The 27,946-nt window shown below is 41.9% G+C and overlaps 1 protein-coding gene across 1 annotated transcript; it reads left to right on the forward strand.

Moving 5' to 3' along the window:
• The first annotated feature begins 252 nt into the window (after window positions 1-252).
• FAM180A (family with sequence similarity 180 member A) lies at window positions 253-26,746 on the forward strand. The gene is made up of 3 exons (XM_009986293.2): window positions 253-328; window positions 25,277-25,377; window positions 26,405-26,746. Exons 1-3 carry the CDS (start codon window positions 253-255, stop codon window positions 26,744-26,746), a joined length of 519 nt encoding a protein of 172 aa, XP_009984595.1.
• The last annotated feature ends 1,200 nt before the right edge of the window (window positions 26,747-27,946 follow it).

Below are 27,946 nucleotides of genomic sequence, written 5' to 3' on the forward strand. Positions count from 1 at the left end.
CATGCACCATGAGTCATTCCAGATGTGGATAAAAACAAAGTCTGTCTGTGAAAGTAAGTTTCCTGATCCCGAGGAGACTTGGTTTGGGAGAAGAGCTGCACACTGACTTCAGCTGTACTCAGAAGAACTGACAGGTTCTCCTTTAAAGGGGGAGGGGGAGAGGAAAAGCCATTTATTTATTCCTGAAAAGAAAGGAAGGTAGGAAATTAAAAAGCTACTATACAGCTAGATATACGTGTTTTAAAGAGAAGGATGTTTTGGAAGACTTTGCTGCTGCTGCTGTTCTATTACAGTGCTCATGCCACTGTGACCCACAGATGGAGCAGAGGTAAGATTTAAACACGAAAAACTATTTAAGAGAAAACTTTGAGTTTGTGGATTGGTCTGAAATTATGTTTCATTATACATATATAGACATATGGCTAAAATTTGTCCCTTTCAACTCTAGAATTACTTTTCTCCATTAAACAGGTCAACTAAATAATTATATAGACAAATAGAAAAATACACATACATAAGTCATAAAGGTAAAATTATATATATATATTCTGTTATAATATAAATATATATATAAAATATCCCAAGAACCAAAACTACATTATTTTCTCACTTTTTCCTTTCTCTCTCCTTCTCCTTTTTCTCCTGCGTTAACAAAAATTATACATCATGAAATCTTAAAACAAAAGCCTTTGCAGTCACAAGTGGCATAATCTTCTGCTCCACCAGGCAGATTCCTGGTACTAGTAAACGCAATAATGCCTGGATTGTGCAAGGTTCCTAGGAATGTCTATGACCCTACCCTGACAGATGAGCACATACAACATGGAGAAAGCTACCTGCAGTGTTATCAGGCTTCAGCTGCCAATATGACAATATCTAGTTGTGACATATTTGTATTCAAGTGTGTGACAGCACATATGAAATGGTTTGAGACTATTGGATTGCATAGGAGGTGCTTGCTTAAAAGTTAATGATTGTGTCCTTTCTCTTTTTTGTTTTATTCTCTCCTCCGGTATTTGGCACGGGTTCGGTAGCTGCTGGAAGTGAAGAAAGGAAACACTTCCCAAAAGATTTCTGTGGTTCTGATATTGAAATTCACAGATATTTAAAGGAACCAGAGTCTGTTAAAAAAATTCAAGCATTCAGATGTCCCCCTCCCCACTCCAGTCTCCCATATTCTCCTCGTTATAGCTGGTTCCTTTCTAGTCTGCTATTTGGGTTTGGTTTAGATTTTGTAGGGGAGGCAATGACTGAATGAAGCAATGAATTCTGCTAAGGCTGTATAAGTGCTTAATTGTGACTTACAGTTAGTGGGGGCTCACTGGTAGGGCATTGACCTGGAACTCAGAATGGCAGGTTCCTTCTCCAGCTTTCCTATCAGCCTCTTGGATGACACTGAAGGGTTATTATACCTCCATGTACCTTACTTTTCTCTTACTGTATAACAGAGGTAATGACACCAATGGTCATCATAAAATCCCTTAATTCTGTAGATAAGAGTTTGTCTTTCCAGGGATGACACATAAAAAGGTGAGAAAATTAAAACTAGATCTGTATATATGAAAAAAAAACAACCTTATCTTTTGGAAGAATGAGGTCATCTTACCCATGAAACACACACACACAAAAAAAAGAAACCAACAAACATAATAAAACAAACATAAAAAAAAAAAAAAAAGAAAGGGGTTCATTTCCATGGAATAATCACTATCCAATTTAAGGATTTTCTTCACTTTTGCTAACACACTTATTTTAATTAAACAACAACACAACCCTAAAAGGAATCCATGCAACTATTAAAGTCCAATTTTAATCACCATGAATATTTAAAGGAAAACATCAGAACTGTTTTGTGCCTTTGGGAAAGCAGATTGTTTTCATGTTGGAAGCTCTAGAGCTTGTTTTTGGAGCCTTCAGAGGGAAAAGAAGATTCATTCCCTGTTGTGATAAGGAGGGCAGTTCTCACAAATATTGTACACAGACATCTGCTGAGGAAGAAACCAGCTTTCTTGTCCACAGCTGTCCAGACTATTTAGCTCCAAATATGTTTTAGAGGCATGACTCCTTCAACAATAGGTACTTCAGAGAACCTCCAGTCCCCTAAGCTACATATGTGTCAGCCCAACCAATTCCATCCTAATCTGCAGTATCTAGAGGGCCAAAACACTGTCTTAATTTTTGAATTGCCTAGAAATTTAATGGGAAATTTGAGTACCAAGATATGACACATCCTTCTGCACACTCAGAGTCCTTCCCTCCCTCCACAAAGACAACCAGCTCTCAACTGGGTTAAAACACTGTTATTTAAGTCTTATACAACTCATGATCTGAGTTTTGCAATGGAAAAGCAAAGACAGATCAGCATATGGTCTGATGGAAATGAAAGACAGATCTGCATATCATCTCCTTGTTGACTAGTAGTCCAGATTGTTTACAAAACAGTAGGACAAAGGATCCTGCTTTAATTACCAACAGTTGTTGTTTGCAATAGAAATGAACAGTCAGTATTGGATAAAACAAGGTCTACTTCTTACTGTTTTTTCACTAGGGGGCACTGGGGCAGCCTTGGATGCCCAGCCCCTGTAACCAAGTATTTAAGCTTTGGCTCAAGAAAAAAGTCAGACATGAGGAAAGATGAACGTACTTGTGCTGACTGGTGAGTGGAAATTTTGACTGCCACCTCCCTTTTCCCTTCGCTTTTATGAGCATCAGTGAATGGAAAAAAAATCCCAAACATTTCTGGGAGGAAAAATGAGCTTTTCTTTTTTTTTTTATCTTTTTACTGCCTCAGCCATTTGCATTAAAAATTTCACACATTCCTCAGCCTGCCTAGATCCAGCTGTGGACATTGGTCCAGAAGTCACAGGCAAAGCTTGATCCCTAGGATGGATATGTTCAGAATAATAAAGAAAAGATCCTGAGCAGTGACAAAATAATTTGCTTGTCATGATCTCAGGTTTCCTTGAGCTTCCTGTAGGCTTAGCTGTATGGTGTTACTCTCTCAGATTTTGTGAATCACCTGTTTAGGGAGGAAAGGTAATGTTAGGTCTCTACCGAGTGATATTCCCTGTGTGATGGTAGAGGTGAGGTCATATTAATTTCTGAAGGTCCCAAATAAGAATTCCAGATCTTAAGGAACAAATCCTGTTCTTTGACAACAAAAATAAACAAAAAAACCTCCATGCAGCTGTAGTAACTGGAGACAGTGTCACTGCTTGCAACCTGGTTGCTTTCATCAAACTGCTTCGAGGAGTACCAATATCTTGGAGAGCAGAAGTTAGCTTCAGATCTGCATTAAAAGAATTGTCTGTTCCCTGAGGAGAAACCCTAAGGCAATCCTTATCAGCGTGTTTCGTCTCAGCTGGCTGTAGCTTATTTGCTGTAAGGGCTTTCTCATTTAAATAAATGGCACACAAACAGTAGCATCCTGGCTACATGGTTGCTCAGGGAGTGAAGATGTGGTACGATTTCTTATGTTTATGGCTTCTTGGGGAAGCAGTTGAGATAGTAAGTTTGCCTCTCAGTGGAGGCTGGAAAAGGAAATGTTGAAAGACACAAAATAAGTAGGTAAAACTCTTTTTACCTATCATTGGGAAAAGCATGTATTGTCTATATTAACACCACTGAGGTTTCATGCTTTTGGGGAATGGCTGTGCTGTGCCTTCCGGACCTCAAAAGCAGTATTACAGTCTCATCCAGATCTATCTGTCCACATGAATTATTTTGTACCCAATATCTAGTGCTCGCTGAAAGTCAAATGGTTGTTCTGGAACACCAGGGGAGCAGCTTGTTCTCCTTAGGGGCTTTCTGCAGAAGGAATTACTTGGAAGAACAGAAGGCCCATCTTCCTTGATTTCCCCACAATTGTGAAAACTTTTAGCATTTGCTCTAGTGTTGTGGCAACTGAGTTTGTGAGTTTGATGGAGCAGCTGCTATATGAGCAGCTTTTGCAGGCTGCTTCTGCTTGTGGGCTTAGCTATAGCAGGCTGGCAGGTCTCCAGTGCCAGGAGAGGGAGGACTATGTAGAAGAGAAAGAGAGACTGGCTGTTGCTAGAAAGCCAGCCAGTCCTTTTGTAAGAAAGCAGTGCATAACATATTCTATACTCTGTGATCATTTGCCACATACCAGGTTGCTGGTGATATTACTATGTGGGGAAAGGATGAGTGCCTTGGAGATTAGGGCATACACTGCATCTCCACCCCTTTTGACCTTACTTGCCTTTCTTCCCCCATCATCTCATATTGCTTCCTTAAAGCCAGGCACTCTCTTCTCCAGCAACTTCTGGGATTCCACCACTGAGAGTAACACTTGTTTAACATTTTTGGCTTGGAAAGCATAAGCAAAGGGAATGTGGCCTGACCATAGCATCTAATTACAACACAAATGGTCAAACACATATACACATATATGCCCAGCAGGCCTTCAGCATACAGGTTATGGTCTTGGCTTATGTAGGACATGCTGAGATTTCCAAAGATCTGGTCCAAGGGTAAAAAGAAATTACACCAGCTGGACTGGCTGCAAGAACGTTTTAAAATGCAACATCTATTTAACTTCCCTTAATTTCCATAAAGCCATTGTTATCCAATTCTTAAAATACGTAATGCACATAAAACAATGAAAGATATGAAATACTATGAAACAGAGCCAACTCTGTCTAAGCCTGGCTGCATAAAGAATGTTTCTTCTTATGGAGAAAATGCAATATTTCCCTTTTCTCTGGCTCCCACGTGAACAGTTGGAAAATTGCCTCGACTGCCTCAACTTCCCTGCTAGTTGGACCTATTTCAGTGCAGAGGTTTTTCCCACCTACTCCGAGTCTGATCATAAGTCTGTACTAGTTCCTGGGAATGCATGTTAGTAGGTTAGAGTCTCCTGGTCTGGGGGTTTACTTGCCTGATGCAAATTATTACGGCACCAAGTTTTGTAACTGTACCTGTAAAGAGAGGAGGCATTGCCTGAAGGGCAGTCGGGGATTGAAATTCAGAGCTACTAGATGCTTAAAAACCAAATTGTCCTACACTGTAAGTGGTAGAAAGGAGGCATTGGAAGAATATTTTCTGCCTTTAAGAAATTAGAAGAAAGCAAAGACAAAATTATGTTTTCAAGCAGGTCTTGAAAATGTTTGAGAATGAACAAACTAAGGAGTCAAGTGGGAGATCTGCATGGGACAATGGTGCATGGAACAGAGACAACAGACCCAGGGCTGAGGAAACCTGCCTGTCTTGCACATCACAGAACAGTGCAGGGACTTCAGGTGGTGTCCCAGCAGAGTGACAGTCACGTGCATGGTATGTGCCCAGGGGAATGAGCTCTGCCTTTCAACAGGGGTCACCTGGTTGAACCCGGTGCCACCCTGATATGGTCATACTGCTTCTGGCTCTATCATCTCTGCCCTATGCTTCACTGTGTGACGCAGACATGGCCTTCCCATTCCTTGTGGCAGATCCCTCGGGCATCAGCTGTCATGGCAGTCTGAAACTATTAAACAGGAAGAGAACTGAAGAAGGGGCTGAAAAGGGATCAGTTATTAGTACCTGAGAAAGCTGCTTGTTGTTGCAAAAGGTAGCTAGAGTGTAACAGTCTCTGAATGGATTTAACCTGTATAGGATAAATATCCAACAGGGTAGGGCTGTGACTGTAATCAAAATCCTTTCTAGCATGTCCTGGTTCCCCAAATGCTCATTTAGGGGCAGACTTAATTAATTTAACCTACATGGAGGATGATCTTAACCTACATGGAGGATGATCTTAACCTACATGGAGGATGATCTCTGGATCAGAATTCACAGTGAATACCTGAAACTGAAAGATGTTCAAAGGATGCTTAAAAAAATCAAAGTTTATCATCTCTTCTAGGGCAACAATGCTAAACTGTGATGAGATCGGAGGGAGATTACAGAAGCTTGCACATTTTAGTTTAGATCACAGATGGATATTGTACTCTATAAAAGCAGTCATGCTGTTAGCAAGGAAGGATCTAAGTGATTCTGAGGTTCTTTTCACCACAGGGAGCAGCCAAAAAATGGCTGAAGCTTTCAGCTCATACAGTCATAAACTAGTCTGACAGAATCAAAAGTTTAAAAGAGAAAGGAGCTAGACAATTTTGAGGAAATCTAGGTAAGCAACAAGAGGGAGACGCAAGAAGTAAATCTATTTTCTCTTTTATATGTGCTAGACTAAATGAGAATTATGAGCTGAAAGTGGCACCAGTAGAATCTTCTTAGTGATCCCAGTTCCATTCAGTACCAAGGACTGGCAAGTCAGTAAGATATTTGCTGCCACTTTGGTCGTATTTTTAGGATTTCTTCATGCTGTAGTGTCCGATCTATTTGCCTCAGTCCCAGGTATAGAACTGTCATGAGATCCAGACCAGTTCCCACAAGGGTCCTCATGTGGAAACCGAAGTCCAGCTCAGAAGCACCTCTTGTCATTCATATCTCTTTTGACACTTTCAGATGGAAATATCTCCCTTCACTCTACCTTTAGCAACCACCTCACTGCTCTTAATATGTGCTGTTAGGCCAATGTTCCCTTACATAGGCAAAGCAGCTCTGCAACAAATGAAATAACTCGTGTACATATGCAAAGACTGTAGAGAACTCTCTGAGTACCCTCCTGATTATCTTATATGCAACTGCTGGGCCCAGAGACAGAGCTGGTACCTGACATTATGCGAACACTCAGAGCAAAAATAAAAAAATCTTTGCTTTTTCAAAGAACTTTCAGTGTAATTAAGGAGAGGAGATGTTAGCTCTCCCTTTTATTGTGAGGCACGAAGTAATTAAATCACTTGCCCCGCATCTCTTCAGGATGACTGTGTTGTGTAGTTCTGTTTGTTGTTAACAGTGGTGATTTTTTTTAATTCTGTTTCTGAGGCATAAAGTGCTTTTCTTGTTTTCTTGGAGTAGATAATGCCAGATTCAGCAGGAGCATAATGACTTCTCAGACAGAAAGGAATCCTGTCTGAAGCACTGAACAATGTCATTGAAAGGAAAATCAGCAGGTCTTAATGAACATCATCAGGCTGCAGAGGCTCCGATTACTCAGTGACAGGCAAGATGTAAATTGCTGAGGTGAAGCACTGAGTGGTGGAGCAATTAACTTTGCACGAAGTGCCTGTGCTGGGGTTCAAGGCAGGGCAGGACCCATCGAGCTGTCCTGGGGTGCTAGAAACGAGAACTGGTGCTTGCCCATGTGCACAGCCTGCATCCACCTTGAACTGGGGCTCTGCAACACCATGCTCTCTCCCTCTGCACCCCAGTGGCTCTGCTGAAGGGAGACAATTCCATCCAAGATGCAAAGAATCTGGCTGGGTACATGAACCCGGCTGCAGGTAGGCAAACCAGTCTGCTCCTTGTGTTAACTTTAAAAGCACTGAAAAGTGCAAAACAGCACCACCGAAGTCGACAGGAATTTTGCTGCTCTCAGGAGTGAGGCCACAGTTACAGTCATTACCCAGAATTTGGTTTCCTGTAGTAACCCTGGCTGTTAAAAGCTTCCAGCCTGAACACGTCATTTGTTAGTTAAAGTGTTTTTCAGCAAAATGACATTGGCGTGGGTGAAGCTCAAGCGGGTCAGCTACATGGATAGCTGATGGTGGGAAGCAGAGGAGAAAACGTATCAGAGCATCACAGAAAGAAGGAAAAAAGCAATTTGAGGATAAGTTGCAAATAACACTTGTGAAGAGACACATAGACAAAAGTCCCCAAGAGGACAATAATCTATGAGGTTTCCTCTCCACTGGAAGGAAAGAAGGCAGAGGAAGGGATCCTGTCTGCCTCTGTTGTCCCTGTGACTCTCATTACCCTGAAATCCTGTTTTATTTGGGTATTGCTGTGGCAGCTTTATGATATATCCCCCCCCCCCATACTTGCTAATAGAGAGACATTAAACTAGCCCAAGTCTACACCACAAGTCGCAGGGCTCCCTCGCCTACTCAGCGGCTGACCCTTCACTGGTAACTTTTTTTATCCCCTCCTGAGATGCTCCAGGCTGCAGAAATAACCTGGCTCCTCTTGTCTTGCTATCGTGATGCTTGCAGCAGGGCGAGCTTGATGCTGGGCTCAAGACTATGAAGAATGTGAGGAGGAGAGGAGCACGGTTAAATAAGCTCCACTATTCCCAGTTTCCACAAACATTCCTTTCCTCTGGTGAAAGCATATGTGGGGCCTTTCCTGGCCCAGTTTGCTGGTTAGGTTTGGCAGCTTCCCAGTTCCCCCGAGATCAGCACGCATACCACTCGTCCTCTGGAAATTCCTTCCCAGCCACAGGGAAACAGGTCACCAGCCAGGAGCCAGGCTCCAAACTCGCTGAGTCTCTCCCTGCTTGGAGGAGCCAGGTGGGTAGACGAAAAAAAGTTGCTGAGAAAGGGAAAAATAAGTTGTTGGAAGCTCAGAGGTTATTTGGGAGGGAACAGGACACTGGAAGGGCAATGCTGCACTGCAGTCTCCAGTTTGAGACCCAAATGCATGAGGTCTTCTGTGATGCCTGTGTGACCCCACCACCTCCTTCCATGGCACTCGGGGAGCAGAACACTTTGGTTAGACTTTTGCCTAATTGTGAAGAGAGTAAACTGTACGGGACCAGATGTGGATATCTGTTGTGAGCCAGAACATTGGGATTTCATCTCCATCTATTTCGCAGGTGGTGGCATGCCCCAAACAGAGCCGATGCTTCTAATCTCTTCCCTGTCTTGGAAAGAGTACAGACTCTCCAATTTGGCAGGGCTTGTTTGAGCCACAGAGGGAGATGAGACAAAGGCAAAAGGCAGAGAGGCTGAGAAAGAATAGAGGAAAAAGCTGGAGGTAAAAATGGCAAATGGAAGGAAGTAGTATGAAGGAGAGGAAAAAAGGAAGAGAAAGGAAAAGTGTGGAGATAGATAAAATGTGACAAATGTGGATGGGAGAAATGAAAGCACATATACCTTGAAGATTAGGGTATCATTCACCCTCTTGTCAGATTGTTTTCAACCCCATTTGAACCTGCCCTTCAGAAGATGTCCATCTGTCACAGCTGGTCTTCATCTTATCCGTCTGTTTCTCAGGCTCATGGGATGGCTGTGTTTCTCTGGAGCTGGCACTGCCTTTTTATCAACGCAAGCAGAACTCGTGTTTGCTTCTCGTCGCCACCAGCCTCTCAGCACACCAGGATGTTGAGATATACTGGTCTGGGCAATTCACCACTGGTCACAGTATAAAAGTTAAAGTTTCTGCTACTGAATCACCAATATGTTGAGGTCTTTGCACATCTTTTCCTTTTTTTTTTTTTTTTGTTTTTCTTTTGCCTTCCTTTGAGCTTTCTGAACTATGTAGGTATGAAAAAACCTCTTCCCACAGCCTGAGAAACAGTTTATTTCATTCCACAGAAGCTGTAAAAAACTTATTTTTTTCACAGAGCTATGGGGCTACAACATTTCCCATTACTACCAGTCAAGCTTTCCCATTAACACCAGTCATAGTAACAGGGCCACAGCTGCACAAGTCACTGTTTTCCCCTATCAGTTCCTGGAGGAGTGGATCAACTTCTGCAAGCCCTCAGTCTCCTTGTTGGTTTTCATAATGCTCACAGCCATGATGTCACATTTTTGTTTATGCATGGCTCTAAAGAGACACAAAGTAATTGTTTATTGAATTTATTTATTAAATGCAGATTTTATGTCTGAGGGAACTGTTTGTGGCTTAAGCCCCTTCCTAAAATAAAAGATATTTAAGGCATGCCTCATTTTTATTTACTGCAATTGTTCATGGCTTGGCACTGAACAAACTTCATTTCCAGTTAAACGCTCCTTGTAGACATCCTAATATAGTACAGCATGCGTTAAGTGAAACCATTCATTTGTCACAGTCGTAGCAACTTCTGGTTTTCTGAATTGCAATGCCAATTTGGCAGAAAGTTTTGGAAGGTAGTAAGTCTAATGATAAAAATGTATATACTGCTTGTTTACTTGCTTTCTACCACCAGGATTTTTAATAAACAGAGCTCAAAGGGGCTGACCTACCTTGACTTGTGCTTAGCAAATCTAAAGCTTCATTGGATCCTCACAAAGATACAAGGATAGAAAAATTTTCCTAAAGATTTTTCCATGCTGGAGTGCCCTGTAACAGGAATCCGATGCCATTAGTTAGGCTCAAGTGACAGAGGGCAGTGTGTGACTGCCATGTTGGGCTCTCCAGCAGAAGGAGGATGATGACATGGCCCTGCTTCCACACAGGATGCTTGGGAGAAACCAGGGCAAAATGAAAAGGCAACATGGTGTCTGAGCTCAGCAAAAAGGGTCTAAATTTTGAGACCACCAAGAACAGCCAAAACCTGTTTTCTGGCCCAGGCTCAGGCTTTCACCTGCATTGTCTACCCCTCCTGCCTTTCCGTATTGGGTGTCTGTCTCTCACTGTGCCCCATGTCGCCCTAAAACCAGCCCCACTGCACAGAGGGAAGACAGCAGCTGCTTGGCTGAGGTCTGGACAATGCTGCGTGTGGTGGATGGAGAGAACCCTCCAGGAACACAGGGAGCTGAGAGGGGAATTTAGATGTTTAACAATGGGACTGAGAAAGATGAGGCAGTCTCAAGCTGGCAGTCACACAGATTAGAAACTTCTCTTGCCATGGTGCTGCATTTCTCACGTTCACAGTGGGGGAATGCTGTGGGCTCCAGCTGATGAAGATGTCTGTCTTTTATAGAGTCTGCCTGGTAAACAGCTAAGTGTTGGAGATGTCATAAGAAATTGCATATCCCTAGAAAGACACTTATTTTCTAGCCAGAATTTGTATTTTGGGAGAAGACTTTTGGACATTTGCTGGGAATTTCTGGATGTCCTTCAAACCCTGAATGACTAACTGCACGGGCCACAGACCGTCAATCCAGCACACGTCCAGCTATGTCAGCTCTAATCTCTGTGCATGCTGCTCACAGCTGGCATGGTCCATCTGAGGTGAGCTCCAAAGCTGAACAACATGTGCACATATATACTCCAAAGGAACTTATGGGAATTTTTAAGCAAAGTATCACCATTGAGATAAAGAGGCTCAGTTTCTACTTGCACAAATTTGTCAGCAAGGTGAAAGCAACCAACTCATCACGTCTTAAATATGCTATATCCTTCCCTCTTTTCTATTTACATGGTCACAGATGGAAATGCATATCATGTTCAGTTGGCTTTTCAGCCCCATCTGTGATGTCCACCAGGAGCTTTTCACTACTGATTGAATTCATGCTGCCAAACAAGACATAAACTGTCAAAGAAACAAATGAATCTCTCCTGAAAAGAAGACAATGTACCCCCTCTGATGTCTCTGCATGATGCTGAACCTGAGGCTGGACCTGAATGCCTGCCTGCTGAGGTGAAAATGAGTGCTAGTCCTTCTTACTGCAATTCAGCTGGGAGCAGCTACTCAAACATGTTGTGGTTTTACTTAATCTTTTTTCAAAGCCCAGCGCATTTCCTTAAGTGTGCTTTTGTTGACAAAGTAGAGCATGCATTATTAAAACAAAGTTATAAATCACCTTCCCAATGTTCCTTTCACAAGGAACTGGAGTGCTCACAGTAACCTCTCTCTATAACCCAATGCAATGGGTCACAGCTACTAACCCAGTATGTCCGAGGAGCTCAGCCATGACAAGCTGATTTGCATTCTGCTTCATCTTTAATATCTGTGTAGTGATCAGAGTTCAAAACAGAACTTAAAGGTTACTGGAGACAGCATTTAGAAGTACAAATATGGGGACAAGTAGTCCCTACCTCATTTTGTGGCCATGCTAAATGTCAGTCTACTCCTGCAAATGATCAGTTTGTTGTATTAGTGTGTTCCAGTAACTCAGGCAATTATTATCTCTTACCTGTAAGCCAGAGTCCAGTAATAAAATACCCCTAATATGACAAAAGGAAGTCATACTGAAGATGATGTAAGATGAATATCAATCATGTTCACAACTAGATGGTCTCTATAATCTTCCCTGGGAGATCATCATCATCACCAAACTGAGGAAGAAATGTCATATTAAATTATCACGTGATGAAGTCTTGTTTTACAAGGAGTGTTTCTCTAGTTGCAAGACAACAGATGTCGGATTGACCAAAAGATTTTTCATTAGCAGCCTATTATGACGAGTCACAGAGTGTGTATATGCTAGCAAAAACTTTTAAGTTAACACTTTTCATTATGGAATCTTCAGAGTGTTTGAATTAGTAAGGAGAAAGCCCAACTACAGGAACAGACAGGTTGAAATTTACAATGTGAGTATCACAGTAGCTTATCTAAAGTGCTTTTCCACAGTAACGATGTCTTCATTACCAGTTCCCACTCACAGAGGGGAGTTAAATCAAAGAATAAACTTCCAGCTGGTTTCAGTCACCAGCGTGTTAGAGGTTTTCACTGGAAATCGTCTTCCTCCCTTTCTCCAAACTTATTCTTCCTAAGTTTAGAGCATGAGGTCATTAATATTTTTCCTGTAAACTTTTGCTTAGACTGTCTTCCTGTAAGCCAAAATCTATTTACAAGTTCAGCTCAAAAGACTCCAGGAGAAGAGAATGTATGATAAAGAAGAATAGCACTGAGTCAAACACATGGGGCAAATTGGCAGGGTCCTCTTGGGCTGGGAGCCATTGAGAGATGGCATCCGTAGGCGCAGAAACTACAGCAGTGAAAGATGTTGAGTTTTGAATTTCCATCAATTTCAGGAGCAACTGTCATCACTTCATGCCCTTCAGGTCCCGGTCCTCAGACAAGAAGACCTTCGGGTTATTTTGTTGGCTGTAAGTTTTCCGTAAGCCCGAATCTAACCTTCTTCTGTTCCCTCCCATCCCAAGCGTGCCTTCCATAACACAGAGCTCTCTATGACCTGGCTGCCAGCAGACCAGCGACACGAGGCTGGTGGTGCCAGCTCAGGTCATCTGAGGATCTCATCCACAGTGTCCAGCTGCCTTTAGCGGTTTGCAACACTCAAGGTCCTGTCATGGCTTTCTGTATTTAATGGTGAATTCAGTTGTACATTGGTCTCAGCTTTTTTTCGGCAGACTGTGAAACCTGAAAATCTAGGAATATTCCAATTTTAGAAGAGCAAGAAATAACAAGGAACAGTGGAAAAATGAAGCATTGTAAAATGGAAAGCACATATGGGTGTTTGCAGAGTGGAGAAAGCATCTATAAAAATAATCCATTTTGCATTCATCCTTCAGATCTCTTTGCTATGTTTCCAGCAATATCACAAAGGTTGTCTTGGCCCTCCATTGCATCTGCACATACTGAAATCTACCGATTAGATTTTATGGATGATTATATTTGTGTTCCATTAATTTTTTAATATTTATTTTTGTGCAGATGCAGAAATTAACATAACAGAGTCCAGACATTCTTGCAGGTGTGAACTTGACAGAACAGATGCCTTCTCATAGTGACCCTCACTCACCACCTCAGGAGAGAGATGTGGTATCTCTGCCTCTTACCCAGGGATGCAGCACAGGTTTTCACCCTTCATATTCTGCTCAGGTGGCAAAACAGCTGTACTAGTCCAGTTCAGAAACCTACCTGAATTCATCTTCAGCTCTGTGTTACTTCCTCAGACTTCTTGTTCTTATCATTGCTACCAGAAAACATACGTTTTGAAAAGGCATTGTCTCCAGAAATAATTCCTTTCCTCACAAAAAGGACCCAGTATCCCTCTGCTTTTTGTTTATGGTGCAAGGCTGATTTATACGTTTTCTCCATCCAGCACATATTCACCTCATTATGAAAACTAGCAGCAGGTGCACTAACATTTGGAGTTCAGTGAACAGCTGGAAAGGCAGCTGGGTTTCCTTGTTTTAGAAGAACAAATGAAACCCCAGAGCAGAGGAAAAGGAAAACTTCTGCTTATGCATTATCGTCCTAATAATTTGATTTAACTCGAGTGGGGATTTGAAGGGGAAGACAGTTCTAGTTCTTTCTAATCTGAGGGAGAAGAAATGGTTAATATTATGGACATGAAGCTGCTGGAGCGAGTCCAGAGGAGGGCTATGAAGATGATCCAAGGGCTGGAGCACCTCTCTTACGAAGACAGGCTGAGAGAGTTGGGGTTGTTCAGTCTGGAGAAGAGAAGGCTCCGGGGTGATCTTATAGCAGCTTTCCAGTACTTAAAGAGGGCCTACAAGAAAGCTGGAGAGGGATATGATGGTATATGGGTACCAAAGGGTATATGATGATAAGACTGAAAGAGGATAGATTTCGATTAGATATAAGGAAGAAATTTTTTACATTGAGGGTGGTGAGGCACTGGAACAGGTTGCCCAGAGGAGTTGTGGATGCCTCATCCCTGGAAGTGTTCAAGGCCAGGCTGGATGAGGTTTTGAGCAACCTGGTGTAGTGGAAGGTGTCCCTGCCCATAGCAGGGGGGTTGGAACTAGATGATCTTTAAGGTCCCTTCCAACATAAACCATTCTATGATTCTATGAATGCTTATTCTTCCTCAGTTTTGAGCCACGATATTGATACTTAGTGAGTTTGAGAAAGTTTGCTGTTTCATGTGTGCCACTATATGTGAGGGAGCAGTTAATACACAAATAAAATAATAAATAGTTTGTTATCAGTTCAATAACAGTTCTTAGATCCACCGTCAAACACTTGAATTAACTTAGTAGTTGAAACTGTTTATAGACGGCTTATGTGAATATTTCCAGGGTTCTTATCATTTCTTCTATCTTTCTTCACCTCAACTAACAGGTCCATGATCTCAGTGGGACAGTTCCCATGGGATACTTCATCACAGGACAATTCAATCAGCAATAACAAGGTCTGTGGTACAAACTGAACCTTTGATTCCCTTCTCACCATCCAGTCTTAGAATAAATTTTAGATATTCTTTGTGCCAGTTGAATTTACTCTGTTAAAAGTCCAATGGGATGTAAGCTGTTCTGATTTTGACTGGGACAGAGTTAATTTCTCTTTTTAGCAGTAGAAGAGCTCTGTGTTTTGGTTTTGGTCTGACACTCATTATGAGAAGGATGTTGACAGTGCACTGATGTTTATAGCCGGTACTGAGACACCAAGGACTTTTCAGCTTCTCATATTTTGCCAGTGTGCAGGTGCATAACAGGCTGAAGGGGAGCATGGCTGAGACAGAGGGTCCACAACTCCCCTTATGATTTGAACTTAGACTTAGAATTGAGGGCTATATTGGCCAATGGAGTATTCCATATCATGCAGCGTCATGCTCAGTATAAAAATGAGCGTTAACCAGAAAGAAGGGCCTTTGCTTTTCCGAGGGCTCTCACTCTCGGACTCTTGGAGTGCTCTCTCTCTTTTCGGGCCTCTCACTTGTCCAGGATTGTGATGTCAGGACTTATTTGTTTCGGGATCATTTGCTGGGCCAGGCTGGGCCTTGGTCATCGTGTAGTGACCAATAACACTGTGCATCACTTGTTTGTATATATTATTATTATTACTACTATAGATATTAATATATTACTGTTATTAAATTGTTCTTATCTCAACCCACAGGTCTCCTTCCCTTTTCCCCTTTAATTCTCTTCCTCATTCCCTGGGGATGGGAGAAGGTGAGGGAGTGGCTGCCTGGCCTTTAGTTGTCAGCTGGGCTAAACCATGACATAGACACAGAAGGGAAAGAAATATTTGGCAGCCAGTGGTCCTGCAACTGATTCTTGCCTCCAACAAGAGCAATGACTATTCTAGTTGAGGTGGCCATCCATAGAAAGGAGCCTATGACCCTGGTGGTTAGATCAAGGGTGTGTAGGTACGAGGAAGGGCTTCTGCTTTTCCTGACCAGCGCTGATGTCCATTCTTAAGTCATCTGAGAACTGGAATCATTACCAAATGTGCTAAGAGCAGTTGGACCACACTTGTGCTGGGAATTTCTCACACGTAGGAGAGCTGCTGGAGTAGCAGCTGCGATGGGGAGTGAGGCAGCTAAAAGCTACCACTCTTTTTTTGATTTGCTTTATTCTTTCATTCATGACCAGCCAGATCCCTGGCTCAGCTCTCTGCGTGGCCACACAAAGCAATGTCGGCACAAAGGGAAGGAGGGAGAGCCCGACGAGGAGGGAGGGGCAGGCACACCAGACTGCCCCTTGCAGCTGCAGCTGTGATTAGGTCAGCTGCTGCAAAACCCTGGATACACAGTCTCCTTTGCCTGCCAGGAAACCAAGAAAGCCCAACTGAAAAAAGAAAGTACCACAAAATGTAAAAAGGCTGTTCTTAGCGACTCGACACATCTTCTCTGTGCTCAGTGTCTCAGCTCAGTGTAAATATGTACGGGGGAGGTGGTGCTGGGCTGGAGCCCACCTCTTCGGGCTCTGCTGTGTTAATATAAAAAAGCCAGAGAACTGGAGAGACAGACTTGGTTTTGAAGGGCTTTCCTTTCAGGCAGCAATAGCAGGATGCATAGAGCTCTTGGAGCTGCTGCAGCTCTGACTTTTCATGTGGGGCAGAGCTCTGATATCCATTGCTCTCACTCTGTTGTTCAACAGGAGAGTCATCCACTTTGCTCTCTTCCTGGGGTCCTTCTCTACTGGTCAGCACCAAAACACCAACACCCTGTTGCATTTTCTCCCTCCCTCCCTCTCTTCTCTGTTCATTCCTGGGAGAAATGGAAGCAGATTATATCATCATTACACCTCTTCACTTGTTCGTTTGTAAGAAACACTTTCAAATGTGTTTAATTTGGGAATAAATTCTCAGACCATTTGAGTTGGGTGATGCTAGTTATATATTATTATATATTGCTTTGTCTTTTTCTTGTACAAGGGCTGTTGGAGATAAGTTCTTGTGAGCAATACAACACAGATAGAGAAGGAGAGGTGACCCTGCAATGAGGACAGGGATATAAAGCATTGGTTCATTTTCCACCTCTGCCTGAAATTTCCTGTATTACCAAAATTGCTTATTGCCTCTGTGTCAGACTTCTGGATTTCCTCTCTTTATTGCTGCCTTTCACTCTTATAGTGTTTGTCATAGCCTATCCCTAGTTCCTGGTAATAGGGCAGTAAACTGAAGGATAACAATACATTTCACTTACTACTTCTTTCTTTCAGTTTCTCTGTGTGCATTTTTTCTCTCCATGCCTTCTACGGCAACTTTGCTCCAGAACATTAAAGGTCTCTCTTGGCTGACTGCATCTTTTTCTGTGAGCGTAAATAATTCCAGGTGGGGACCCCCTCCTTATGACCAAAGGAAGAATAAATAACGCAGCATACATTGCTCCAGGCTGAGAACAGGTGAAAATGCTGTATAATGGAAATTCCATCTGAGGGAATAAATTCTCAGACCATTTGAGTTGGGTGATGCTAGTCATATCTTTGAAACCATTTTGCTCAAATCATAAAATGAAAAAATATCCTCCACCTCTCACAACGACAGGGTCAGATGCACCATTTCCTTCTCTAGCAATATCCATTTCTGTAAACATAGTTTTTTTGATCTTTCTAATACACCTTTACATTTCTTACTCATGCCGAGTAGCTAGAAAGGCTATTACCACTTAGTTTTATATAGAAACTCTGTTGCACATTAATCTAATCTAACACATCTCAGGATATTTATGAAGTGCGGAAGTATAGGTTGGAGTAGGTTCTGTCTTATGGAACTGAGACACCTTTTTAGAATACGTGTGCTTCTTAAAAAGGAGATAAATTAGTAAAAGATACTTTGAAAAAAAACATTAAATGACGAACTAAGGAATTGAATACAATCTGTTATTAATTCTAAGTGTTTTAAATTGACTTTTCTTTCTAAGAACAGTGTTGTCTGCTGTGAACTTTTGTAGGGAGATGTACTTCCTACGTCTTTGGTGACAAAACTGAGACCTTCAAGATGGAATATTTTTTCATTTAACCATTCTTTTTATAGCTAAAGAAAAAACAAATGTCTACTCTCACTTTTAGCCAAAAGGCAGGAATAGAGATCATTGCTACTATCAATTTTAGTCTTAGGAGCTAAGATAGCAAGGATATGGAGCTGAAAGTAAAAAGACGCAAATTCTCTTGGTAGCTGCTTTTAAAATTGTGCTAGTTCGTGTTGGTTTGTAATTAAAATGTCTTCTCCATCTCGCTGCTGTGTTCTCCTAAGGGGCATTGGGATTTAATCTCCCAATAATGGAGATTTAAATGTATTAAAGTTGGAATGCACAAGACACTGCGTTCTACTTGTTGTCATGGGAGCTACTTACGTGAGGAACTGCAATTTCAGATACAAGTTTCCGAAACTAACCTATAGCACTCTAGTGTCTTTTCCTTGTCTTTCTAGGGTTTTGTGTGTGTCTCCCTTACTTTATTCCTCTTATTCTTCCTCCAGCTTCCCGCTCTTTCCATTTATCCTGGGCTAGGGGAAAGTGTTTAACCGTTTCTAATACAGCAGTTTTGATACAGAAAAGCAAAATGTCAGGAAGCATAGAGGAGCTACACCCGAGCATGCTCTGCTGCAGGGCTGGCCAGCCACAGCTCATGTTCTGCAGCGACTGCAGAGCCAGGACAGTATAAACACCTCACAGTTAGTGAACACGCATCCTTCTGCGGATGAGGCAAGTGCAGGACAAGTAGTAAAGACGTATGAGGTTATTATACACAAAACCTGTTCATCACTTATTAACACTAAACTTCTTGTGATTTATGTTGCTACTTTCACTGCCCACCACACATCTCTCACAGGTTAACATCACTTCACCCTGGCAGAAGCAAAGCTTCTGGTACTGAGATCTGCTGCAGACACAAAGCAGACAGCAAAATATTTAGTGACTTCAATGGCAGAATGGTAAGGACAGGTATTTCACAGTTAGCCTGAGACAGTAAATTGGGGATACTGAATTGTTACTTTATCAATGGAGTTGCTCAGCATAAGGACCTATCAGAGAGTCATCCGACAGAAATATAACTCTTTCTGTGTAAAATATTCTTCTGGTCTGATTGTAAACCCTCATAAGCAAGGTGATCAAAGAGAAACACAAAACAAAAAGCCTTTATCAAGGGCATGTAAACTTGGAGACTTACATAGAGACTGACTTCAAAACAGTGCTTCCCACATACTGTTAAAGAAAATCCTCTTTTGACCGTTTCAGGCATTTGCCCTAAGATCCAAAGCAACAATGACTCCTAGGAACTACTCGGCAGTCTATGCGACAAAATAGTTCAGCCAGACTAGATAACTTATAATTTTTGTATGGCATTATAGTGGCTGCTGTGTCTACCTATACAATCACCTTGTGGACAGTGCTGAGTTCATTTGCTTTGGCAAATGCTTGAATTCATCTTGAAGAATTATCTTCATCTTTTAAAGAAGTCAATGTTAGTGAGAAAATCTATTATCAGGTTATCAACAAATGTCTTCTTTTGGCAGGAGCATTTTGGTGTGCTGAGAACCCTTTGGTACAAATTTCAGGCAGGTTAGAGAAAAATATCATGACACAACGACAATTTCCAGCTTACTAGTGGAACTAGCATATGCTTCAGGCTGACTAACAGCAAGCTTAAAAGGATTATGAAACTGGCCCAGGAGATGACTTTTTTGACACTTGCAGAAGCTGGCATAAAAAAAACCGCTAAGCATGGCCTCTAATCTTTTTTTTTTTTTTTCCTAGCCATGTGATGTTTAGGCTAGGGAAAACCTCACACCACTGGAGTATAATTCAAATGCTCTGTTTCTCAGGGCTTGTTACAGGACAGAACGAAACAACAGCCAACGAATTTATAAAAAAATGTTTACATAATTTACGATGCCTTCATGAACAATAACTTACAAAGTTTTACATTTTTATTTCCTTTCATTTAAGGGGCATTGTACATATTTACGTATTGCATTATTTCTTTTTATTTATTGTAGTAAACACTTTCTTTCCCTGCGTTACCAATAAGATAAAGCCAAGTAGGGAGGAATTGCCATCATTATACTTTGGGATGCACTAACTTCTTTCTATTGAAGCCTAGGAGTCCTGACTTCAAAAGCTTTGGGCAGGAAAAGGAAATTTTTGCTGTGAAGGATCAAGCTGGATGTACTACTGAGCTTGTAGCAGTTGCTCACTACTAAGAAATGATTGTGAGCTTGCAATAGAAAGATGGTTTTGCAAAGCCCTATTACAGCTCCTGCCAAACACATAAAGGAGTTTCAGAGATCACTTTTCCTTTTTAGGTCCATCACTGAACAGAAGCAGCTGCTGCTCCCTGTGCAACCGCTCCCTGCCTTGCACTCCCAGAAATAGGGGGATGGTCCCAGGAAGCCAGTGATGGACAAAGAAATTATTTTTATGAGGTTCTTTAGAGTCAGGCCCCAGTAATGTGAGACAGGAGGACACAACCGGTAGCCTGCTGACTGATTTGGCTTATAGAACAACTCCAGTGGGGCCACTGCCTTTCCTTACGCCAACGGGCGATTCTCCTTTGCTTTGCTTACAGGGAGTCAGGCATTTTGGCCCACAAGTCCTTCTTCTTCCTCTGCTCCTCCTGTCCTTCATGAAAAGAGTCTCACTGAAGCGATGAGATAGCTCTTTTCCATGGCCCTGAAGTCAGTCAAAATAATTCCTACAGAGTTATGACCCCAGTTAAAATGCTTTCATGTCCTGGAGCCCCGGGGAGCTGTACGTGCTTTGGAGCAATGGACTGCACAGGGCCTGATTCATTCTCTTGGCTTCATATCTTTTTGTAGGAGAAGGAAAAGGCCTCGTTGGTGCACAAATAATTGAGCACTCTTACAGCTATGCTCTGTACTTATTGAGCAAAGACATCACAGGCAGCAACTGGGAAATTGTGAGCAGAAGCGTGTACTGGAAAGCAAAACCAAACCCCTGTACCCTCACCAGTGAAACTGCATGGAAAACCTGCGAAAAGATCACAAATTTTTATCACATGACTAATGAGGTCCAGAAAATTCTGGCACAGTTCTTAAAAAAAATGAAAGCATCTTTAAAATAAAGCTATTGTCAGTCTCAGATGTGATGTTATATTTAAACTGTAAAAAAATGTCTATGCTGTCATGAGCTACATAGAAGCAGGTCAATGAGTTGGCAAACACTGCTGCAGCCTTTGTTTATAAGCCATAGTCCTTGAGGAGAAGTGGAGCTGAGTCGACATAGCCATAGGAGACCGGACGGACCCCGGCAGCGAGCAGTGCAGAAAACAGGGACTCCTGCAGCACGTTTTGACAGGCACTTTCAGACACCCTTAGGACTAAATTTGTTGGCTGCCCACCATCCTCCGGCATAAGCAGTGGCATGCTCCAGGGCACAGGATGAGGCTGTCCAGGGTCAGGCAGGTGGGCTGGGAGTGGGTGGCTGTGCCCAGGGACACTGCTCCCATCCGCCTCCAGCCCTGTAACCTCAGTAGGCAGCGTGGGAGGTCAAGATCAGGGAGCACTCCTGAGGCCCCTCTGAAGAAGAGATGCGGAAGAAGATGAGCCTGCTAGTACACAGATATATGATATAAAATATTTTCAGTAAGGATAATCAAAACTTTACTTTTCCTACCTCATCTCTGCAGATCATAAGTTTTTTGTTACGTATCTGTTCAGCTCTCAGGATAGAAGCACCCATATCTCAGTTGGAGATGTCTTGACATCTTGACTCTTCTTGTAAGATCTTGTAAGTAAAAGCAATAGATCAATAAGAGTCTCTCTACTGACTTCAGAGATCACTGAGTGGGCTTTCTCTGTCAATACTGATTAGGGGTCTCTGCTCCTCAGACATTCACAGCTACTGCCATTGAAATGAATTGGCTGCAACATCACCATAAAATGATGCATATCGCTCTGCATCCTCCTCAGAAATAATTGCTTGATAGCTTTACAGTGAACTCCCTTGGAGAAGAAAATAGTAAAGACATGGTAAGTCATGGTAATACTCCTCTGCTGTTCTTTGATACTGCCTAGCTAACTCATGTCAGAGACACAAGTAAATGCAGGAGGAAGTAATGTCAGCAGAAAAGTTTCAAGTGGAATTTGCAATCACTAAATGAAGAAACTGGCTGGAATCTTTCTGTCTCAGCTTTTGTGCTTAACTTACACATGTTAAGTCAGTGTAAAGAAAATCAGAGAGTGCTTGCTCTGAATGCTCACACAGTCTTGGAGGAACTCTTGAATTCATGGAGAGGACTGTGGGGGAAGCGATGGTGGAAGGATTTGATTATTGAGCAGGATGAGATAAAGGGAAGGACTGAAATAAAACGTGGATCGGGAAAATCAGATCATCATGACAAGTACAAATGAGCTCTGAAAGAGTTTCTGAGTAGAGACTCTAAGAACCGTAACAAAGTTTGATATGTTTCGGGAACAAGATAATGAGATCAGGGAGTCAGTGCTAGCCTGGTCCCTACAGAGGATTGCGTGCTTCTGACATGCATACAAAGTTCTTTCTCACAATATAGCAGCTCAGGCTCTTGTCCCTTTGAATCTCCTAATCTAATCCATGTTACCCTGGGAACAGCTGGGTAGGAAAACCCAGCTGCTTTCTGAGGTGTTACTTGTGATTCAGCAAGTCGGTCAGTACTAAATCGATAACATGGCATTCATTTTGTGCGAGTTCTTCATTGAGGCTTTTCTAGATGAGTGGTGATGGGCTGAATTTGATGACTCCTAGTTCAGCTCCATGGTAGGAATCTGCACTTGGCCTGAAAGCTGAAAGCGATTGATATGATGACAATAAGCATGACAGCACTGAAGCAAGATGCCACAGACACCTTTTCCATGACTCAAGGAATATTTGACATGTAAACCATCTGCATGTGTAGAGGTACTCTGCAATCAGAGGCTGTTTCCCCTGAAAGGTCATCTAAAAGAGATAGAAATGAATCGTCATCATTATGAACTGGATTTCTGCCAGCCACTTAGTAATTAGAGTTTTAATTGTCCAGAAATAAAAGTTTTAATTACTCAGCATTAGTGTTTGAAGTTTCAAGTGCTTCGCATGCACTCAATCGCATTCTTGAATTGCCAAGACGGAATAGCTCCATTGTATCTCATCAAAGCTCTGAGCAAGATAGGTGAACACAAGTGATGGAGCAGCAGCAGAAAATGGGTATAGCCCCAGTTGTCAGTGGTCAGACAGGCAAACAGTCTCGCCGAGCAGAACCTGCAGGAAGCTTGTGACCTTTCCCAAACTCACCACCTCCTCGGCTGAGTCAGACAAGAGGCTCGGGTGGTAAAGGCACCATGCTAGGGAAAAGCTACTTCAACACCTGTCTTATTTTACTTGGTGCATTCGTTCCTTCAAGCTTTTAGTGACACATCTTGCAAGTACTGTTGGGTTATTTAAACAAGTTTTAATCTAAACTCACATGGATTCATTAGGAAGAACCTAGCTCTGCAGACATCTTACCAAAATGCCTGAAATCCATCCCTACAGTATGTGTTTACAGTTAGTAGTATCCAGCTGCAATACATTTATTGCAATTTAACAAACTATTTTACCTATATTATATTATATTCCCTAGCTAATTCAAGGCCAAAATACCCTTTGCTGTGTCAAGCATGAATTATTTCATGCCTAGTATTACCCCAATTAATTTTCCTTATGCTAGATAGTAAAGGTCCTAATTAACACAATCTCTGAGGGCCTGGTTTCTTTCTCCTTGCATTACTAGAACTTAAATATCACTAGCAACTCAAACTTTAACAAAGTCAACAGTTGGCACCAGCCCAGGAAACAGGACTGCATTTAGGCTATGGAGTCTAAAAGGAAATGCGTATTTGTGATCTGCTTGGGTAGTCAAAGACGCAAATTGTCTGAGGAACCATGTAATCAGGGAGCAGGCACAACTTTTCCATGAAATAATTATAGTTACTCTGGTTTATTTTGCATGTCCAGCAGAGAGAGCTTTAAATGACGTTCAGATTTTCTACAGGCAGAATGCAAAATCCATCCCAAGAACTTTGGAAAAACAAGACAAAATTCATCTAGTAAAGATATTTCATGGGAAAAAATCTGATAGAGAGAGAGAGTGGGATGAAACTTTTCAGGAATTCAAAGCAAGCTGCATGTTCTATTAAATGTTACTTATAATTGTAAAACTCTACATTTTTAGGGGGGAATCATAATGCCTCTCAGAAGGCGTTTTTTTTTTTCTCCTTTTTTAAACTGTTTTCCAAATTTATCTACTGATAAACAACAGTTAAAGTGGAGAAATGAAGTTTATGAGGAAATGCACTGACAGTCACATAAGCACAACTTTAAAAAAAATCAGAATATTTTAATTAAAATATTTAATTAATCAATATTTTAGTAATATTATAAATTAATAAATTAAAATTATAAATTAATATTTTATTAAAAAATATTAGACTATTCCTGAATATTAGAAAAAACCACAACAAATCCAAACTGTAGTTACTCAAACATCAACATCTAAATCATATACACATAACATTAAACAAAATAGGATTTTTCCCCTGTACTCTGAGACGAACTTACTCCTTTTAATAGCACCTAGTTACCTGGTTAGTAACCTAGTCAGTAATTCAAAGCATTTAGACGGTCTATAATGTAGCATTAGGTGTTTTTTATACTCTGGACTATACAGTTCATTGATTCCACAAAGGCTCCATCTCACTGGGGTGCTGAGTTCAGGGGCTACACATATGTTTTCTGTCTCATTTACCTGAGACAATATCTGTAGTACACTTCACAGTGATGAATAAATACCTGATCATAGTAAAACTTGTTGTTTCTAGCTGTAACACTGTGAAGTATTAAAGTCACAATGAATTGAATGTAGCTGTCTCATCTAAGCTGGTAACAGACTCAATGAATAGACACAGGCATCTCCAAAGTGTGAGTCATGCCTTCCAGACATGTATGTCCTGGACAGATGAGGTGATCTACTCTCTGGAAGAGCTGTTTCTATCAACTGAGGAGAGATCAACTTTTAGACAGCTGAAACCAGGAGGAATGTACAATCCTAGCAGTGTGTCAGTAGGAGAATGGCCTGAAGAAAGTAGGCTTTGTTGAAGGCCAGTATTGATTTCCCCTTGCAGAGCCAGGAGAAGAACATGCATTTCAGGTATTGTTGATGTTGCAGTTATCATTATTATTCCCTTCACCGTGGCTTCACCTTAGAGTCCCAGGCTTGGACTATGAACCACTCTGTGTTAGCCACTGTATAGATACAGGACAAAAACCAGCTAAGCTCCATCCCTAGTAGATTATAGTCAAAGCAGTCCACGCCGCCCATTTTATTTACAGTGAAAAGTCATACTGTACGGTAAGTGTTTGCAACAGGCAGTTCTTTGGTTAAATCTACTGTTGAAAAGTGCTTCCTCTTTTCAGTGTTTATCATCCTATGGAACCTCTCATTTCCCATTATTATTTTCCAGCTATGCTTTTCCCATCTGCTCAGCGATTGAAGAGATCCTCAGCTGCCTTCCTTAACCCAGTGCTACAAAACTCGCTGGAAGATGTGGTCCTGCTTTATGAGGTTCAGTATATGGGAACAGATGGTACCTTAAGCCCTAACCAAGACTGGGGTTACTGTCCATACTGGGGTTATCTGTTTTCTGTCTTCATGTCATTTTTACTCATCCCAGCAGTAAACCCATTGCTGACTATGTAATAGCTCACCAGAAAGGAGAGAACAGACATACATAGAACAAACTCAGTTCTTTCAGCACTTAAGCAGGTAGCAGTTGCCTGCAGCATCTCAAATGTGAGTTCTAGCTCAATGGCAGGCAAAGTGAAAACCAGAACAAATGGCTTTCCACTGAAAGCAGCTTTCTTGCAGAACAGTTATGTATTAACAACACAATGCATTTAAATTCTTTGGTCTAAGTCTTAGTCTCAAATTATTTGTTCAAATCATTAAAGCCACAAGTATCAGTCATTGCAAAGTAATCCTAAGGGCACGACTGTTTCACTTCAAAATGATTCAGATCCCCTCTTTCGCAGCAATGGAGACTGCAGGTGTAATGCATAGTCTGGAACATTGTCATATGCTTAGCTGAGGGAAAGTGGCCCACCTGAAGAACGTGCATGGGTCAAGTCTATCTATCCCACACCTTGGGAAACTGAAATTGGGTGTTCAAATGGGGTAAATGGGCTGGGAAGCCACTGCTATGGTCTCTCATACAGGGCTAGGCCACCACTGCTAACCCTGGCAGGGTAAATGATCTTTCCCAGCTGTGCTGTTGTCTCCACTTCTCTAATCTCCATGTGGCACCAGCAGTAACCCATGCCTATTTTGGACAACAAAAGAAGACTACCTGCTTTTTCCTTTTCCTCTCTCCTTTCCCCATAGCCTGTCTCTAATTTTCCCAGGTAGGCAACGCAGGAGTCCAACATTTACATAGAGACTTTCTGGTCTGCCCCACCTCCAGCCAGTGCAATGAGAGTTTTGTCTCCCTTTGATCTAAAGTAAAGACCTAAGGACATATAGTTAATTCACATTTACTCTGCCTAGAGTCTCTTGGAGAAGCTAAATAGCTTTCTGTGTTCTGGTTTTGTATCAGTTTCTTTTAGCTGAGCTTGACATTGACAAAAGTCAGCGGATCTCCATCAAAGACGAGGAGCTAGCTTCACTGAGGAAGGCTGCTGAGTTTGACACCATCTGCAATGAGATTATTCCCAAGAGCATCACAGAGATCCGCAGGCTGAGTAGCAGGCTGTCTTCCTATCCACGAGTCCTCAAGAAAGAAGACTTTGAAAGGACAGTGCTGACCATGGTCTACACCGCCTACAGGGCTGCTCAGTCCCAGGGGCATCAGAAAGACACTTGGGCTGAATCCTTCGTCAATCTTTACAAAGCCCTGAAGCATGACTTGATGTTCCCATATAACAAAGAGCCATCATAGTAGGAGACGACGCAATGCCAAATCAGTCAACTTTTCTGCTTGATAAAGAGTTTAATAGGCTGCTTCATGAAAGATTATTGGTTTTCTAGCTCCCTCTTGTGGAATCCACTTTATAGTTCCATGTTAAATGGGGAAAAATGTTATCTTCAGTCCTGGGAATTCTGCTTTTGTGGTGGCGTGGAGGCGCATTCTGTGACAGGCAAAGAAGGGAGTCTGGTGTACACCCCAGACAGATATGCCCTTGTCTCGTCCTGTGGGTTTCCTCTGAACAATACAGAAGTACACTATGCTTATGCTCGCATACCTATGTGTACGTGCTGGAGAACGCTGCTTTCCTAGTTGGGAAAACAAGTTCATATTTTGGCCGGCCAATAAAATAATATTATAAAGAGATGCAAAAGCCCTCTGTAAAACAAAGAGGATTCATAACTGTCAGCCTTCAGAAATTATGTCAAATATATTCATTTCAAATATTCCTGTAAATAAGCACTGTCTGATTCCCTTCATTTGGCTGAGCCAATTTTTAACCGCAATAACATTTGCAGAAGACAAAGGGCATTGTGAACACCAGCAGCAAACAATGCCTGTGAACATATTCCCTGCTTCCCAGAGCTGCCCTCCCAAACAGTCTGCAATGATTCTTTCATTATTTGCACACGACTTTGCTTCTGCTCCTTGTTTTTTTTAAGGGAACAGGGATTTCTCCTCAGCGGAGTCAAAGGCAAGACAAAGGCCCTGTTTAATTTAATGATGACACATTTTTCCTGGGTCTATCACTTGAACGGAGGTCATCTAAACCCATGCTTCAGAGTCCCCCTGAGGCAAGGGAGGAAGGTGCATTAAAACATACCTGGTGCTGAATTCAGCAGTGTGGTTCATTTTTGGTGGTAAATTATGTATTCATTTGTGTATATGTATGTGTATGTTCATGCATGTGTGTGCACGTAAGTGCTGAGTACACGGAAGAACCCCAAGTTGTTCAGTCAGGGAACAATTGCATCCGACCATTTAGCAGAAAAGTCCCCTCACCAAACTAGTTGTGGGAATTACGACTTTGGGAGCAGTGGAAAAGCAGTACTTGTTTACAGCACAAATTCTTTGTAGAAATAGTGCAACTGATTATTATAAACTGCAAAAAAATCATGGACAGAAAATGGACAGAAAAAGGAGATATATCTTGTCAGATAGATGACTAGCAAT

The sequence above is a fragment of the Tauraco erythrolophus genome, chromosome 4 (genome assembly GCF_009769465.1).
Source record: "Tauraco erythrolophus isolate bTauEry1 chromosome 4, bTauEry1.pri, whole genome shotgun sequence".
Classification (NCBI taxonomy): Eukaryota; Metazoa; Chordata; class Aves; order Musophagiformes; family Musophagidae; genus Tauraco; species Tauraco erythrolophus.

Coding starts and splice junctions, on each gene's coding strand:
- FAM180A (XM_009986293.2), top strand. CDS start 253: ATGTTTTGGAAGACTTTGCTGCTGCTGCTGTTCTATTACAGTGCTCAT. Junction 329..25,276: donor GACCCACAGATGGAGCAGAG/GTAAGATTTAAA, acceptor ATTATTTTCCAG/CTATGCTTTTCCCATCTGCT. Junction 25,378..26,404: donor ATGTGGTCCTGCTTTATGAG/GTTCAGTATATG, acceptor GTTTTGTATCAG/TTTCTTTTAGCTGAGCTTGA.